Source organism: Saccoglossus kowalevskii, chromosome 3 (assembly GCF_978046115.1).
Source record: "Saccoglossus kowalevskii chromosome 3, keSacKowa6.1, whole genome shotgun sequence".
NCBI classification, from domain to species: Eukaryota; Metazoa; Hemichordata; class Enteropneusta; family Harrimaniidae; genus Saccoglossus; species Saccoglossus kowalevskii.
Window position 1 is genome coordinate 17,463,607 of NC_140643.1, and position 20,319 is coordinate 17,483,925.

The 20,319-nt window shown below is 35.4% G+C and overlaps 1 protein-coding gene across 1 annotated transcript; it reads left to right on the plus strand.

Annotated features, from left to right (window-relative positions):
• The first annotated feature begins 8,968 nt into the window (after window positions 1–8,968).
• On the plus strand, window positions 8,969–10,266 carry LOC100371323 (uncharacterized). The gene has a single exon (XM_002738319.4). It carries the CDS (start codon window positions 9,049–9,051, stop codon window positions 10,264–10,266), a length of 1,218 nt encoding a protein of 405 aa, XP_002738365.4. The 5' UTR covers window positions 8,969–9,048.
• The last annotated feature ends 10,053 nt before the right edge of the window (window positions 10,267–20,319 follow it).

Consider the following 20,319-nt stretch of genomic DNA (forward strand, 5'->3'; position numbering starts at 1 on the left):
CAAAATCTGGTCAAGGATGGCCGATTGACAGCCATCTGACTTTTTGGCCTTACTACTATATTTCCACAATTTATGTACCATTTTCATTCGTATTTGGCACATACATCATACATATCAGTGTGTTTCATAATCAGATCAAAGATGGCTGAATAACGGCTGTTTTTATTTTGGCCATATTACTATGACACGAAACACGTGTTTTGATGTAAATAAACAATCTGTTGTATACGCCATTTGGAACTCAAGTTTCAAGGACAACCCCTCCGCTTTAATATGACGAGCACAAAGAGAACTTAACGGGGACTGTGTCATTTTCAATGACTTGTTAATTTGTGATTTGACAAGTGTGGGCAATATTTATTACTTTGTGCATAAGTGCTGGAAGGTGTTCATTTCAGTCGTTCATTTCAGTCGTTCATTTTTCATTTGATATTGCCATAGGTGTTGTGTATGAAACAAAATAGTTGTTTTGTGTTGCTAACAAAATATGATGTTGTTTGCGTGAAAAAATAGGGACAACTAAAATTTGAAAGGGGGAATTTGTTGTAGTTTTTAGATAACCAAACCGATTTTATGTTGTCAGATAACCCATTATAATAATATTAAATAACAGTGTTCAGTACAGGTGCTCGGCAGAATTTTTGTTTTCAAGATGGCGACTCCCACTATTATCGCCGATATGCTGAGAGTATCAGATTGTATCGACCCTCGTATATGCACATTTTGGCTTAAACTGTCACTTAGTTAGTACTATTGCGGGGTTAGATCTAAAAAAAATTACAAATATTATTTCCATTGCTATTCTCTTATTTTTTTCATTCCTTTTTTCTAGTTAAAAATTCAGTCTCGTTTTTGGCCAGGTGTGAACTTGAAGCCAAACAATGGAGACAATGTAAGTCTGTGTTTTGTTCACATCCTCTTTGTACTGAGGTCCTCCTTCCATTATGTTATTCCAATCAATATGACTGTCGCAGGATTCGGCGGAAACTTCATGCCCCCCCCCCCCCATTTCGTTAAAATAAAATTCCTGCCTGCGCAGAAATGAATCGCGAGGTAATCTGGCTGAAAATGATGTCATACTTTATGCTAATTAGTTCGTTCTGTCCGTCCATCCGTACGTACGTCCGGAAGTGTATCTCGGTCACCCATTGACGGATTTCATTCAAAATTTACATGAAGACAATACATAATGTCTCACATATGCACGTCAAGTTACTTTATGATCGGAGAAAAAAGGCCGACTGGTGGCCATTTTGGATGTAAAATTTGCTATTTCTGATACCTAAACGTGGCCGCAGCAGTTTCTCGGAGATGACGGGGCCGATTTGGATCAAAGTTGGTATGATAATCAAACATTTTGGTTATAGGTGCACGTCATACTTTTTCCGTGATTCACACAAATATGGTCGACTGGCGGCCATTTTGTTTTTCATGGTACTCATGCTACTTTCTTTTAAATGCAATGAACGTTTCTCTTTACATTTTGTACCAAGGGATACATGCGCACCAACATTATTTTTGTGATTCGATTCAATATGGCCTACCAATGCCCAATTGTCATGTAAAGTGCTAAATCGTAATTTTTACTTGTCCGGAGCTGTTTCTCAGAGATGACTAGGCCGATTTGGATCAAAGTTGGTATGGTGCTCATACATATTGGGTTATGGTTGCATGTCATATTTTTTCTGTGATTCAAACAATATTGCTGACTGGTGGCCATTTTGTTTTTCATGATACCCATGCCTACTTTTCCATGAATGCAATCAACATTTCTGTTTAAATTTTTTACAAAGACAGTCTACTAATAGATACATCAATCCATCTCCTATTAATGGTTTCATCTAATCTCAATGACTTCATCAGCATCAAATTGATATGTCAGATCACAAAATGTTGGACGGGGACTGTCATTAACAATGACTTGTCTTATGTTAATGTAGACAGTGTGGGGATTACCGGTAAGCTAATTTTACGAACGCGAAACAAACGTTGTGACATTAGAACTTGGAGTGTTTTTGACTCCCGTGTGCGAAGCACAAAAAGGGAGTCTTTGCAGTTAGTGTGTGTGTGTGTGTGTGTCCGTCTGTTCCACTGATATCTCGAGAACCATACATCAGTTTTTGATGAAACTTGGTGCATAGATGCTCTGGGCCAATGCGCAGATTTGATTAGGTTTTGGTAAAAATCCATGCATATTAATTACCTAATTTGCATGATAATTAGCTGATTTTTAGCTGTTCCATGACCACTCATTGGATTTTGATGAAACTTGGCACACAGATGCTCCAAACTAATGCGCAGATTTGATTAGTTTTGGGTAAATATCTGTGCAATATTAATGACCTAATTTGCATAATTAATCATTAATCAATTTTTGGCTTTTCACTGATATCTCAAGTACTAATCATCTCACATTTCAATAAAACTTGGTACATAGATGTCATAGGACACTGCACAAACCTGATAGTTTTTAGGGTAATATCAGTATATATTAATTAGCTAATTTGCATAATTAATTTTCAGCTTTTGATATTTCAAGTAGTAATCATCACATTTCATTGACACTTGGTACATAGATGTCATAGGACACTGCACAGACCTGATAGTTTTTAGGGTAATATGAGTACACATATTAATTACCTAATTAGCATAATAATTAATTTTCAGCTCTTGATATTTCAAGTAGTAATCATCATATTTCAATGAGACTTGCTACATAGATTTTCTAGGATTATGCAGACACCTGATTAGTTTTAATTGGATATTAATTACCTAATTTGCATAATGTTCCACTGATATATAAAGAACCACGAATTGGATTTTAATGAAACTTTTAAAGAGAACTATGCAGAAACCAAATATGTTTTTGGTAAATAATTATGCTTATTAATCACCTAATTAACATAATTAATTTACACTGATATCTCAATTACTGATCATCACATTTGAATAAAATTTGGTACATAAATGCTCTAGGACAATAGACAGGCCTGATTAATTTTGATTAATATTAATTCTCTAATTAACATAATAATTCATAATTTTTAGTCCTTTGGACCAACGGTCCAACGGACTAATGCTATCACAATCTGTAAGCCGTAGGCCGTAGTCCGTAGTCCGTGTGCTGTAGACAAAGATATCTCAAAAACCCTTCAGTCTATTTTTCTGAAACTTGGCATCATGATGGCTTGTGTGAATATCTCCAGGGCATTTTTTTTGATTTGGCTTGAATCATTTTAAAATTACTTTTTGGCCCAAAAAACCCCCAAAATCAGGCTTTTCTAGTGTAGGTAATCTCTGTCCAATTACCATACATGGTGAGTGGCACAATTTGCATACTAAACATTTTGTGTTATTTTTCCTGATACACACTTCTCTTATCAAATTGTAGTTTCATAATAAAGAATGTATATTATTTGATGTGTTCATGTATGTTGTGATAGTTTATCGCATAAATTATTCGTTTAATGATAGATTAAATAGTACTAATTTGAATTTATCACGCATGCGCAGTTACGCATAAAACGACCATCCGACGATATGGCAGTGTGATTCGATGTTTCAAATTTCGCACTGAAAATTACAGTATAACAATTGTTTTGATAGAATACAATGCCTGATGTGTATTTGTGATTACATGGGCGCTGTCTTAATAAAGTAGTGTGTGTTATTGGACGAATTGAACACTTGCTGCGCTGTTTTATTGCACGAACTAGGCACTGACAGGCAACAACCAGTGGCTATATTCATAGCTGCGGTTCCATAGCTCTTTTGTACGACTGACAACTGATTTTTACATTTTTATTTATATTCGTAGTATGGTTTTGTATCTTGTCAGTCGCCTCTGGGGCCGACTAATACCGTCGGGCAATAAAAAAGTCGGGCGGCGACAAGAGAGCTATAAATCACATACGGCTATTCATCGAATCATGATGGAATAAATACACGAGGTACAGGAACGTGTGTTCAAGGTTAACCTCGATACAATGATAGTAATAACTCCCAGCGTATCCCGGGTGTCTTGCATCATGGAGTGCATTTAGAAGATAAGTATGTTTTACGGCGTGTCACTGAGAAAATATTAAACCGGTGCTGATAGTGCGACATTGCACTGATTACCGTCGCATCGCTTGAGCGTGGATGGTCTGTGCGAATGCACATGAAATCGTGTGAAATCGCGGTCAATCATGTTAGTCGTGTCTGAGCGCAAACCTTATTCAACATCATCGGAAGGTACTGACATGTTTTACGGAGTTTCACTGAGACAATATTAAACCGGTACTAACAGTATGACATTTCACAGCCCTGTGTAAATGTTCCGGCCGCTAAAAACTGTAGGGTAGCGTACACATGGCTAGGCCACAGTCCCTCAACACCAACGAAAGAACAAAATAAACGCAATCAAAGGCGCCGACCACGCGCGTTGGAAATAAATAGTACGCGTTGCGACGAGAAATCTCACCTGCATCTTTCACTCACGCAAACGCACACACATGCTATTTCCGTATATTGAATACGTTGACAACGGAAAGGACAAGTTTAAATCATCTTTGCATTAACACAACTTGAAAACAACAGTCTCACACTGAATATATGTTTATCAATTATCAAACTAAACATTCAATGAAGCGGACTACGACGTTTAAGAGGAAAAGACAAGGCTAAGACGAAAAATGAATTGAATATCCATCTTTTGAAAAATCAGCTAAACAGTTTACCACCACGATTATGGTGAATTGGCGAATTATCAACGAAGACGACCGGACGTCTCTGGTCATGAGCTGTCTGGTTTGAATTTATCCACTTTTACAGTGATGACTATTGCGTTCGAGTTGAGTTACTAGTAATTACAAGCCTGATTTACATTTTTTTGGTGGTGTTTTTCGTCAATATAAATGCGTTGGGAAATAGCATAAGTATATTGCGTGAGTGAAAGAGGCTGGGGAGACTTTGTCACAACGCGTTCTATTTATTTGCAACGCGCGTGGTCGGCGCCTCTGATTGCGTTTATTTTGTATTTTTATTTTCGAAATGTATCACTGGCTGCGTTTTTTTATACGTCTCGCAACTGAACGTCCAAGCTGACCTTGTTTTGGCTGTAATGCCAGGGAGGGGGAAATTTCATTTCTTTTCGGAAAACAGCTCCATCCAGCCACCTTTCATCGCATGTGATGTCATGACAGACTACTCACTGAACTCTTGAAGTACACGAAACGTGATTGTCGACAAGTTAAAATAGTCTATTTTGTGTGTAGCCGTCTTACCACCTACTTTATCAAAAAAAAGTTAGTTGAATAAATGTTAGCTGCATTGCCTTCTACTTTGTTAAAAAAGTTTAGTTGAATAAATGTTTTAAGAGAAAAATAAAGCATTGCTATAAAAAGGTTAAGTCAACTGTTATTTAAAAAAAAAAACAGACTTTTGTTAAAATACCTGTAGCCAATCCTGCCTTCTACTTTGTTAAAAAAGTTTAGTTGAATAAATGTTTTAAGAGAAAAATAAAGCATTGCTATAAAAAGGTTAAGTCAACTGTTATTTAAAAAAAAAAACAGACTTTTGTTAAAATACCTGTAGCCAATCCTGCCTTGTACTTTGTTAAAAAAGTTGAGTTGAATAAATGTATTGTAATTTGGACAAAAGAAAGGTTAATAAATATTTTAATGTTTAAATCAGTTGTCATTTTTCGCTCCAGTTGTGCTCTGCACAAAGGGGAGCTTATGTCAGCAATGTGCACAAAATGAGCGCTCGGTCTGTCTGTGTGGGAAACTTGTTCAAATGATATCTCAAGAAGCGATCATCATATTCAGATGAAACAAATCTGATAATATGTAACATTCAAATTCTGATAAGATTTTGGTCAAACCATGCATAACTAATTTGTATCAATTACCAGACCAAAGTTCTGCTTAATTCCAAAGGACTCCGGTGCCCCTGGGCCCCATGTTTTGTTCTGTTCTGTTCTGTTCTGTTCATATTAGTTACCTGATTTACATAATTAGTTTTCAGCTTTTCCATCAATATCTCATGTACAAGTACTCTCAGCACACGGGAGTTCTTTCTAAGCTTTCTTTGATCTAACTGGGTGTGGAGGGACTGTGGTTTTAAATCTCGATCTTTGATCGTGCTGACGAAATGTTAGTCTCTAGACGAATTGCAGATTGTTACAATGCAAGTCTTTCCGTTGTCAGATTGTCAACATTTTCAAATACAGGTTGTCTGGTTTTGGAACAGTGATTTGCATATTTTAGAGCAGACTGGTAGCCTGAGTCCCGAGCGACGATAACAACACGCTAAAACGGAAAGGCTCATGGGTGGACACATGTTTGTAAAAAAAATGACACGCCTGTGGCTGTTTGCTATCGACTCTCTCATTTTATGTTGACAACCTCGCTTTCACATGTTGAGTTTGTAAGGTTAAATGTTAGGTTAGTATGCATATTTGAAATATATCATGCGCAGCCATTATAAATGTGTATATATATTAAATTTCTATTTCTGTCTATGCAAGTGAGTGGTTTCGGGAATGCAGCTTTATACATGTTGTTTCTTTCTAAACGAAAATCACGAATTGTTCGACTTACGAACATCGATTTAGGAAAACATAGTTACAAAAATGACGTATGACGCCCGTATTTTAGAAACCATTCACACTTTTGCGCAACCAGGCCCTAATTGTAACTCCATGTTAAGTTAACAGTTAACAGTCTTCTTGAAAATTATCTGTTCAATTGCTTTCATACTCAGTATGCAGCTAACTTAGGCAGACTTCTGATAGATTTGTTCATTTCATGACGATGACTTCAATACTTATTGCGAATACTTGTGTCATTTTGGGTAAAAAATTCCATTTTCATCTTTTTCTTAAAAACTACCAGCTCAATTGCTTTGATACTTTGAATGTAGGTACCTTTGGTTGAGATTTATTCATTTTCTGATTATATGTTCAATTCTTTTATTATTTTAGCGAATATGTTTTTAATTATTGTTGAAAACTACTAGCTCAATTGCTTTGATAATTGGTAAGAATTGCAATTATTATGGCAACAGCCATGGTTGTCGAAACTTAAGTAACCATGACAAATAGTTGTCATCTCATCGTACCAAACATTATCAACTTGAGGAAGACACTCTCAAAGACTTGCAGTAATAACAGAACTATTTTGACTGTTTGTATAAGTAAGATGCGACATATTGATTAATTGATATATATGGGCAGGATATTTTACAGAATAGCCTGAAGTATAAACTCCTTAGACAGTATTGTGATATATTATTATTCTCCGTTTGAACGCAGTCCGAAAACGTGGATGTATGAATTGGAGTTTGTGTGTGCGTGCCTGGACCGATTACATTCACACATACGTAACATTATAAATATTCACATCAATTCACGGTTGTTTACAGATTGATTTTGTTCAAATTTGGTACATTCATTAGACATTATGCACGTAATTTTGTTTTTTTTCAGATTGGAATTCAAAATGGCCTATTTGTGGCTATTTTGTTTTAATGAATGTGGTTCAAGTGCCATATCTCTGACACGTTTTGACTGATTATGTTCAAATTTTAAATATTCATTATACATCATCTCATAGATATACAGATATACCGGGGTATTTGTTTGACGATCATCCAACATTCATAATAAATGCTTTCTATTAATAATTACACTTTAAATTATTATGAGATTTTCGTTTTCCTCACAACCCTGTTAAAGTTACTAGCATATTGTATACGCAATACGCATGTTTTTTGGACCCGTTTCCGCATTCCACAATGCATGCATCATCACAGTGAGGTCAATTGCAATTTACGTTTTATGCAGGCAACGTTCAGTTCCATAAATGAGGTATGTCAATCATTGCTGGTGCTGAATGTTGGGTTCGTATTGGAAGCCCACACATATGCGACGCTACCAGATATATATGTAAAAATGCAAGCTAACAACCCCCAACATCCTAGCGACTGCTGTGAATTGTACTGTAAATTGATGCACATCACTATGATTTGTAAAGTCTACGCAAGATGTCTGACTCACTCCATCTATCAGTTCACTCAAGTACATAATATGCTTTTTGTATATGTGCAATTCTTGAAGAAATAATATAGCCATTTGAAAAATGTTTATTATGCACAGGGATAGAAGATATATTATCCTCAAATTTGTATAGTTTTTAGATTGATTTGGTCATTTTATGAGTCACAATGATTATGAATAGAAACCTTTATACTAATAATTTGTGCTATGCTGTTGATTTTTTGATGTCATTCATTCTCGTTAACGCATATCTCCATAGTGGAAAATACCATGAGATACAGGTTTTCACTCTTCTGTTGTATTCTACGTCATACACCAAAACGTCTTATTTTACTACGTTTCTGATTCTACAAGAATTGTTATATATTACCTAAATCCATATTTGTGCATACTGAAATATAATTTTACTGTTTTCAATGACATACTGCTTGGGCAATAATTGTTTAATTGCAATAACTGAAAGGCTTTTGGAATTAGCTGAAATCTTAGGAACAAGTTGAATTCCAATAAAATTACTGACATGATCACTGTTCAAAATATACTTCATTTGTACGATTCTGTTTACTTAGTTTTGTGCAAGCATTTTGATTGACTATTAACTAATTAACGATTAAACCAATCAAATTGCCACATTCCTTTTTTGAATGCCGAGCCTATATATCAAACATGCTGGAGCATAGAGTAGTGTGCCAAGCAACAACACTTCTGGGCTAGTAATGCGGAGACAGTATATGGAGTATGATTGTTTGTCTGTCTTTCAGTCAGAGGTCAAAAATATAAAGAAGTTTATGGTGTCATTCACATTGCTTTAAAAAAGTGTATTTATATTTTTTTTACAGTTGCAGTATTCTTAAGCATTGAAAATGGTGAACATCGGCTATACATGGGCTGTGAACATACTGAAAAGTGCCTAGCTCCAACCATTTTAAGAGGATATTATGAATATGGAAATACATCAGTGTGAACAATGTGAGAAGAGTTCTACCCAGTGAATTACTCTCAAGCAGCATATGCAAACACATACCAATATGAAGCCCCATCATTGTCAGCAATGTGAGAAAAGATTTACCCGGCCAAGTCATCTCAAAAAGCATATACGGACACATACCAATGAGAAGCCTTATCATTGTGAGCAATGTGGTAAGAGTTTCTCCCATTCAAGTATTCTCAAACAGCATATGGGAACACATACCAATGAGAAGCCTTATCATTGTCATCAATGTTGGAAGACTTTCACTCGGTCAAGTCATCTCAAACGGCATATAAGAACACATACCAATGAGAAGCCTTATCATTGTCAGCAATGTTGGAAGACTTTCACTCGGTCAAGTCATCTCAAACGGCATATAAGAACACATACAAATGAGAAGCCTTATCATTGTCAGCAATGTGAGATGAGTTTCACTCAGTCAAGTAATCTCAAACAGCATATAAGAACACATACCAATGAGAAGCCTTATCACTGTGAGCAATGTGGGAAGAGTTTCCCCCATTCAAGTACTCTCAAACAGCATATAAGAACACATACAAATGAGAAGCCTTATCATTGTCAGCAATGTGAGAAGAGTTTCACTTGTTCAAGTAATCTCAAACAGCATATACGGACACATACCAATGAGAAGCCTTACCACTGTGAGCAATGTGGGAAGAGTTTCTCCCATTCAAGTACTCTCAAACGGCATATAAGAACACATACCAATGAGAAGCCTTATCATTGTCATCAATGTTGGAAGACTTTCACTCGGCCAAGTCATCTCAAAGGGCATATAAGAACACATACCAATGAGAAACCTGATCATTGTGTACAGTATGAGAAGAGTGTTGATTATTCTAGTGCTCTCGAACTGCATATGCGAACTCCATACAGTACCATAAAAACGAGACATCAAACTCAACTTGGAAATTGCACTTACATACCCGCAGCTTCATATAGTCCAAATGTTACTGACATACCTAATTCAGTAAGTCAGTTTTACTGTCATCATTGTGAGTGTATTTATAGTCAGATATCTCGTCAAAGACATTTATTAATTGTTCATAGAGGGGAGAAATATACATATAGATGGGAAACAATGAATGATAAAAAACAGTTGACTGTCATACGTAACAGATATGAGCATTTAAGCGAAGGGGAGCAGAAACAATTGTTTATTGTGCATGCTGTTTTCATTGTTGAGAAGAGAAGTCATGAAGCCGTGGAAGAATTCAGATTATGCAGCCATGGTTGATGAGCTTTGAAGTGTAATATCGCTTGCTCAATCAACATATTACAGTGCATACAAAAAAATTACTAATAAGTTTCTTTATAAAATGCACCGTAATTATTTTATATGTTTATAGTTCCTGTGAACTGTAGAGTTTTTTTCGAGAAAATATCAAGAAGATTCCATTTAATGTTGTATAAAGTTTAGTTAATCACCACAATGTTTTGTAATTGTGGGGTGTTACCCTTTAGCACAGTTGTATGTAAACTTTTCATGCATATCTCCTCCTGGTTAAAATTTAGAAGTCGTCTTTGTATTCAAAAAATACCCCAACATTTTGATCATTCGCATTAAAATTTTTCTGTAAATGATATCGCTGTTGTAAAAGTTGAAAATGCATTTCTTATGAGAATTAAGTACTTAAGACCCCCATGCTCTGAAATGTATTTTACCATAATTGACAAGGACATGTATAAGCAGAGCATTTTCACTTGATATAAAACTAAGAATTTCAGTGGAAATTGCTACATAATATTTTATATACAATTAGAAGTTGTACTAACCAACGCCACTAGCAGATTTATGTGGGTCAAATTAAATGATTTCGGTTAAAATTTCGGCCTTGCAGACAGGGTGAAAAAAGAAAGAATTAATTTGATTATTGTTAAGATAGTTTCTAGAATCGCCTGCATTAATTACATTAGCTGCGAGGTTAGGGCCAGCATTGGTAAATAACTCGTTAAATTTCCCACCAATATCAGCGCTACTGATTTATTGTAATTGCGGTGGAAATTTGTTTAGGATGTTCAGGATTTAGAATGTTCAGGATTTCGATAATAACTTTTGTTGGTATTGCCGTGAGCAAGTGACAATTTACTTAAGTAATGCATTTTTTGGGCTGGCTTGAGCAACTCGGCAAGTAAATTTATGTACAATTTACAATTTGAATTTTGAAAATTTGGAGGGTTCCTTTTCATTTTCTCAATAGATTTATTTTGCTTTTTGGTCAACCAAGGCTTACGAGCTGAACTCCTCTTCGGGATTTTCTTCAACTTGAAGTGTTCTGATGAAACGTTCGAAAAAATGTCATACAATTGTATATATGCCAAATTTGGGTCGTAACAATCATGCACCTTTTGCCAGGAAATTTTGTCCAAGTCTGCCAAAAAAGCGTCCACATTATAATTATTAAAATCGTATTTATATATGGTATTATCTTGTCTGAAAACATGAGAAAAGCTCTTGATTATGCCAAAAATGGGGAATGATTGGTGATATCAGAGTTACCAGATATCAAACGTCGTAACACGATTTACCATTGTTTTAATGTCGTGATCCAAAGAATAACTCAGTCTTATTTGGATATAAGTTTAACAGATTATGGGTCATCCGTTTACGAATGGGGGATACAAAACTTTCCATACGTCAAATGTTAAGTCTTGAAAGTTAAATATAGTTACGTGTCATCAGTTTACATATGAAACTTTGTTTTCTCTGATCTTGCAATGCGGAGATGAATATATGGCAAACATAGGTCCGAGCACTGTTGCACACCATATTTTAGATTGTGGGCGTTAGATGAGATCCTTGTGATTGTTACAGTTTTCTATTAATAACAGAAATACGTGTTTAATCTGCAACAGCAGTCTGATTTCCCAATACGCTTTTCAAAGCGAGAATATTCAATGGTTTGCTGTGTCAAATGCTGCAGACAAGTCTCATAAAAATAATACGATTACTTTACTATAATGACGATGGTGTGTGGTAAAATATCTAAGCAATGTTTTAATATAGTTGTGGGAATTGAGTCGACATTGCTTGATTAATTATGAAAGTGCACAACTATTTTCTGTATTTTTTTCAGCACAAGTTACAATAAATGAATATAGTTATGGGATCAGTTTCTTTGTACTTATTAATGACATATGGATGATTGTGCATATTTATACGAATGGTCAGTATTTCTATTTCAGTATTTCTTCACAAAGTCGTCTGTAAAGAGGTTTGTAATTTCCTGGACAGAAATAACAAAAAGGCGGTGGCTCTGCGAAGAATATTGTTTAACATTTCATACACGTTTTTATGATTATTGGAAAAATAGCTTTCAGGCATCAATGAGTAACAATGTTGCATTGTGTTTTTTTAGATGTCTCGATGCACAGTGAGTTAGTCGTTCATTTGCGCTCAGCCCGGCGGTTTTTTTTTCTTACTGAATCTTGATACACACCATTTTGTGTCTGGTCTGATAGTAACCACTTTTGGTCGCACAGGTACATGAATGTTTAGCAGGCCTGATTAATTTATATAGTGATACGCCTAGTCTTACAATAGGGTAAGTGAATTCCTCAAAGCAGAAAAGCATCGTGTATTGTAATAAATTGCTTTATTAAAATATGTACTATTTACATTCCCCTCCTTTATTTGCATGTTTTCTAAAGAATCTGCAAATTAGCTTTAACCAAGCATATCTTTACAGAAGATTTCTCATGTTAACGCTGTGTTTAGAAGCCTGCCAATGATTTGATTTCTGGTCATCAAACCATCTGTTAAGAAAAAGCTTAAAAAACAAACAAAAAATTAAATTATCATGAAAAATAAAAAAATGTTACGGCCAAGTTTGAATTGGAGCTCGGATGACGCACAGACGTGCATCTTTCTGTTGCCCCCCAACTCAAACAAGGGAATCGCAACAAGTAACGACACAAAGACAGGTTGTTACCAAAATTAAATATTGTATTCATATAAATATATATAAAATACAATTATGTGTCAAGACGCATGAAATTATGATACGCAAAAAATACATTTACCGTCGCCTAGAGTCACAAAACGAAGTGTACACTAAAATTACATTTTCGACGCACGTAACACGTGGCTTAATTTTCGGCTCGTCGTCGGAAAACAACACAGGATTGAACAAATGCGTTGCAATCTTTGAACGGCAGAAAGTTCTTGCACATCTTGTGTAGAAAGGCAACACGGTTTTTGTAAACTTCCGTAGAACAATACAATATCTTCAATTTGGCTGGACGTGAAACAGTCTTATCTCTGCATTTGAGGTATTCTCGTAATAACCATATATTATTACATCCAGTATGTCACATTAACAACTTTAAAACATGCATTATATTGTGAATATTGTACACATTCTCTTTACAAAGTTCTTAGCTACAGTAGTAATGGAAAACTGTTCATATTGACTTTTTAGATAGTTTTATGAATAAATGAAATTGTTATCACTTACCATGTACTCGCAACTATTGTTTTCATACTGTTTCATATTCCTTTGCGCTGCATGTTTTACAATAGAAGTTTGCCTTTTCTATGTAAATATTCATTGATTATTTATATAAGTAATGAAATAATATTATGAGGTAACTACGAGAATATCTTTGTTTTTATTATTAGAGGACGCTTATGCACGTAATCATTCCATATTTGGAATTCGCATTTTTTTATATGGTAGGATAAAAAATACCCCGTAAAATATCGCACAATTACGGCACACTGTAACTTACGACGTTACGGTTACATATGTATTATAATATAAATTATTCCCTCCTAAATTATGGATTTATTTTTCCTTGTTTATTTGCAGGGTTTGGGAAAGGAAACACTGGAAGTTAAGCAGAAGGTGCCTATCAATCGGATTTCATCGCATGAGTACCACATGCCGAGAATATAAAGAGTGCTGGTCCATCGGTATCCTCGCACAGGAATGACTACAAGATGTGGCCGACATCGCGAAGTGTTCTACATTTTTTAATAATACCGCTGTGTCTGTTGACCGGAAACCGCCCATTGATGAGAGGCCGTTGACCACATATAGGCATTTGCAGCCTAACCCCCCTCCCCCTCCCCCAGAGTAAACACGAATATGAACACTGGAGATGTGGATGACCAAACAGTACTATTGTGAAGATGCATCAGTATAACCTAACCCTAACACAGCAATTCCTTCAGTGTACGACAGGAAAACATCGCTCACTGATCTCCGGCGAAGTCGAGCAGTGTCAGCCCCTGTGATGAGGGAAAGCGTTGCAATGTGTCTACAATGGTATGTTCCAAAATTTGAGACAGTAACACCGCTGTCATTGATTGGGAATGAGAACCGAGCAGCAGTCGCCCTCCGAATGAACTTTCACAAGTACAACCAAAAAGAGTTCTTTCAAGCACAAATGAAAATGTTTAATCCCATCCCCCCTTTATGCAGACAGCGCCCCCAGCGCTTCAATAACAAGACACGCCAGCAGAAATGGTTCTACTGGTAACAGTCAGTATGCCTACACCGCTACCTCCTCCAGTTGAATGCACAGAATCTACTTTTACACATACGTCTCCTGCAGCGCCGACTGTCCTATCTGTAGCAGAACCCGCACCACAGAATGCAGCTAATCACTGTGAAGGAGAATAGTTGGCTATTATTAGACTCTTCTGGCTGCTTCATTTATATTTCTGTACCAAGTGTACAATACCCTTTATCAAACAACGGAACAAATTATTTTATTGCAGTTTAATCAGACAATCAATATTATAGTTTTTATTTTTTTATTATGGGATGAAGAAGTCATTGATATAAATCCTAGTATTGTGAAAACATTTCAACAAATTGACATATAATTTAGTGAGTTTCCAGGGTTATTATGGTTTTCCATTATATTCAATGGAATAATTCCCATAATGCATTGCATATATGTGCAGTAACATGTTCAGTAATGCATAATGCTTTAAATCTTAGCAATCTCATCAACAATGCAATTAAATGTGTATTTATTTCTAAAATGACACCTTTTAATGCTACACTAATTATTGATAAAGTTCATTTCCAATCATTTTACTAAAGAGTACCCCACAAAATGAATTGATGCCAAACATACAACCGAGCTCAGAAAAGCATGTGCATTGTCTATGCTGTGATTATTGTGGCTTATGTTATGGGACAGTCGCGAAGTCTGTATCAGATACTGTCAAATAATTTACTTTAGCTGGCATTAATTTTCACTGAAAATACGGTTCGGGAGTTGTGTTTGGTGTTTATATTCAATGATTTATTTTCAACGAATTGAATGTAAAATACTGGATAACAGATATATTTGCTGGATTTTATTTTCGCCTAATCATTCATGCAGCGACAATAGCGCAAATAAATTCCAGGCGAAAATAAAATATTTTACACTACATACTACTATGACTAGGAGGTTATTGCGAGGATACCGCAAAGTATGCACGAAGTCAGTAAAGCGAGAGTATTGACCGACGCGCAGCAGGTTTATTTTTGTCCATCTTTTCCTTTCAAGGATACATCAGAGTAATGCCGAAATCCAAAAAGTTTAGAAAAGATTTAGCGAACTTCTTTGTGTGGGTCCGGTCAAACCTTGGGGCCGTCACGTTTTTATTATTAGACAAGACCGAAGGTCCACGAGACCGAAATTTCAAAACAAAAATCTAATAGGGAATATGTCAATACATTTCTTGACAAAATTACTAGAATGTGAGTTATGTGCGGAAATGTGTCTTCTTATGGAATGAATAGGCACAAAAGAAAATAAATTTCCCTTGTATTTAGATGTGGCATCAACTCTACTCACAATTTGTGATTACGAAAACAAACTCCTATCATATTTAATATTGGAGTATTATTCATAGAAGAATATAAATTGACGCATTCAACACAAAGCAAATAAAGCGACTTTTTAATGCTTTGAAAAAACAATGAACATTATACCAATATATAGTATATTATACGGAACTACATAAATGAACCACACAATATTCACGTTTTTATATTAAAATAGTCGCGTGTTCTCAGTTTATTTCTGTAATTACATCGTTTTCAGTGTATGGATGTTTTCATAATATGCGTCAGAGAATAGTTAATATTTTGAAAGCCCAATATGGCTACATCGATTTTGTGACATTCAGGTGACAATCATAAAACATGGATAAATAAAAGGAACCACCATGTTTAAAGAATTCCTGCCAGTTTGAATAAGAGCACTGTTTGATCTTTTCCATTATAAAACAAAAGAATGTAATCATATTGATACAGAAAAAGTCCGAATTCGCCTGCCTAATTGTTGTGAACTAGTCAACGAACTATGTTTCTGGCTATCCCTTTCCTGACATGGTAATGCGGTCTGCAGAACACCGGTTTCTAGACTGATCATTCTTTCGTATGTGGAATAAAAATAACATTTCATTGCACACCGGACGTAATTTTGATATGCGGCAAATTCTGCGTTTTTGAGTGTTTCGGTATTCCATTTTTCGCTATAACGAGGTATAACGAAATCCACGCTAGTCTGGATTTCAAGCTAGTCTGCATCATGAAGAATCTTGAGCCCACGAATTACACAACTCTCATTTGTTAAATCAGTATTTTATAGTATTTCACCTTGCACGTTGAAAATATGGCTACCTTTACTTTATGTTGTGAGATTTGTTTCAATTAATGTGCCTTTCCCGGCAACGAAGTACTAGAAAATCTACATCTTTCTGGGGCGGTCCGCGGTCATTGTACAGAAGTAGTGAGTAGGTTAAGCCCGGCTAGTTTTTCCCACGAACTGATTGCCAACGTGAAGGAGTCATAACCCACGTACATGTAGCTGTACGTGTCTATTATGAACGCTTGTGCGTACACTTAGGACAAGTATGAATATATTATCTAAGATAATCCACTCATAATTTGTATTACTATGTTACAACATGTTATAGAAAATGACATAGTCACCGTTTATATCTGTTTTATGAAAGAATTTAAAAATCGTATTTATGTCATCACAGCTGCTAAACACAAATTAGGTAATGAAATTAACATGCCATCATGATGTTTTTAATAATGTGACGTCTTTTTTGCATGCCAAAAATAACATTTTTAAAAAACTTTTGGCATTTATAATTATTTTGACAACGCACATTTGCGTGACATCAACGTTTATATCAGTACAAATAATAATAAAATACAATTTTATATTGCATAATTTATGTGTATATATTGTTTTATAATATTGACATTTATGGAAACAAGAGGTAATGAACTAAAATCTCCTTTCTTTCGAAATTTTTTTTTTAGCTGCTATGATATATATGTAAATAGTAATTTATATTTCATTTCTACTCCCTCACCTACAGAGAATGTGCTTATCTAACACCGTAGTGTTACGTAGTTTTTGACAACAATTCCAAATAAGTTTTCCAATAATAAAAGAGAAAGCTACACGAACCCGTGTACCTTATACCGAATTGGCTTCTATTTATTTTGCTTTTTAATATGTTTAAATATCCAAGTCAGATGACCGACTGGCAGTAGATTTGTTTTGCTTTTAAAAACATAAATACATGTTAGATTTCAGTGAATATTTTCTAACATGTTGTCCAACAGTAAATATTTCATTATATCGATAACATTACTTACTTATACTTACAGTTATTAATATATACTATCACCAAACAATATAACTTGCCTGCATTTTTCTGTGGTTATTAGTGTGACACATTTTACTTACAAATACTTCTCTGAGATCGTATTCACAATATATCCTGTGAGTTAATACGAACATTTACCAGGCAGCAGTAATTTCCGCTGCTTTGAATAGAAAGAGTTTATAAATAGATATGATTCACCTCGTAATATGATACAAAAAATGTTCTATATCTCTGCATCACGGTACCAATATATTGGAGTATGCACTCTCTATGCAAAGTGGGGCTTTCCGCACACGTTGGCGTCTGCACCACGTGACTTATGCATTATGAAGTGTGAACTATGAAATGTGAAGGCCTTCCTCGGGTTTGTCACATGACATCAAAATTTCATGGTTTATCGTTTTTAATTTGTTTATTTTTAATAAACTATCATAAAATTAAACCCTTAGACTTATACAAATCATTGAATGAAATAATTGTATTATTTATGTTCGGGCTCGTGGACATTCGGTCTCGTGAACATTCGGACAACTGGGCTGTAGCCTTTTTTTATATTATACAAAAACAAATTGAATAAATTTTTCAACGGGGGGGGGGGGTCCGGACCCCAAGAACCCCCTCTAGATCCGCCACTGCAAATACTCACAGCAATACCGCAAAATTAATGTAAACAAAAATGCTACTACACACACTAACATAATACCAGTCGTCACGACATTTGAACATAACATGTTGTAACAACATACAAGGAACGTACACTCTATTTATTACCATGTAGAAAGTTGATCAAATGAATAAACAATGAGTATTTGTAAAGATGTATACACTTGTCTTACTTTTATTAGTATATTAAGTTGTCAAATAAACAAACATGCATATACTGTACAAAAATTGACTGTGATTTAGGATAAACTACTGCCCACAAGACAATAACCGGGTAATGAGATGCAAAACACCAGACTCTCATATCAATATCTAACTTTCTCTTGTAGGATTAATTTTCATCAATGATCACATGTGTATATGTTGAACAATCAAATCAACTGAAAATTTCAAAAGGATAGTCTATGTTATTGTCAATTCCAACATAATTGTACATCTCCCGCGCGACAAACTTTGACAATCTATAATTCTACTTGGTGGCGCTATTCAGAAATTCTCCATTCTGTTAATTACGACGAGAAGGGCAATTATATTATAGCATTGTCAATACCAGCGAATTTTATGACGTCATTGGCACAGATTATTCGCGATAATGTATTGCATTATTGAGCACCAAGGCCCCGTACCATGCATAGAATAGAATAGAATGTTGAGTTCGGAAAACAAATAATGTGACGGGCATTTAATAATAAGGGAAATTATGAGGTGAAAACGATTAAAATCAAAACTGAAAATAAATAACTCTTAGCTATATGAAAAATAATTATTTGTTCCTAGTTAACATGAAAAATGTCATTCCCGCCATAACGACAAACACAAATCGTCGTCTGGCCAATCCCAACTTCGCGAGAAACACCCGGTACCGACGTCCAGCGCGTAAATAAACGTAGCTAACCAAAGGCAAACACGATGGCCCATTTTATCGATGTCGACGAATCACAGTTAAATGTGCTCGAAATTGCAAGAAATGAAAATAAATACTTCACAGCAGACTAAATGAAGTACGTGTCACGCCACCAATCTTGAAGACATTCCTGTCGTTGAACTCGCCGACTTGCTGCGGGAATTTTACGCTTCAGCTCGCAAGCAAGATGGGATGCAGTACTGTCTGGTTTACGAGCTTCAACCCATATACACATCACTGGTCCTCCCGATCATCAAACAATTAACATCATGTAGGATAGGGAGTTCCAAGTTTGTCTATTTTTTGTATACGTGTTATGTTGAAATGACCGTTGCAAACTGTATTGTGCTTATGTGTGTGAATCGTTGCGTGAACGCGTTAACATTATATACAGTACTAGTATACAGATTACAAGGAAAATATAATGTAGACGCGACTCTGTTGATTTTTTTCTTTTCTTCCAAATTATCTTTTAACGTGTGAAAATTCACTGGCATTGCCAATGCAACAAAATAATATCAATAATGTACTCTCCAGTGGCTCAAGAGCCAACGGGTAGTATATTATTGTTTAAATAACGTCCCATCCTTGATTACTCGATTTTGTTCTAATCCCACCATCGTCAGTTTCTTCGCAGGTGTTTTTTTTTTCATATTTGTCTGGCAATTATACTTGATATTGAAAAGTGGTTTTTTATCAAAGAGCGTCACCAAAGTATACTACCGGTACATCCTGAATGGAGCGAAACTACAACTCAGCGTTACAATGAGTGTAAAGTAATAATATTATGATTGTTTCCCAGATAAACAATGCGTATATCTACTATACAACAATGGCATTTACTGCCACAATACATCTTCCAGGTACGGTTTGTAAGAAAAAATACGCAGTAACTTGAGTAAGAGTTTACACAAAGAGAGTAATTTCCCGGAAGTAGCGAGACTGGTGTACAAAAATGCTCCGGGTTTGTCATGGCGGAAAATACTAAGTCGATAAAAGGGAATTTTAGTTTTGTGACAACGATTGGTACACCCAGAAGCACAATATCACGCGTGCAAGTTAACGTTACGCTACGCCGTATCTTC

Excerpts from the sequence above, each read along its gene's own strand:
- LOC100371323 (XM_002738319.4), top strand. The coding sequence starts at position 9,049 with ATGCAAACACATACCAATATGAAGCCCCATCATTGTCAGCAATGTGAG.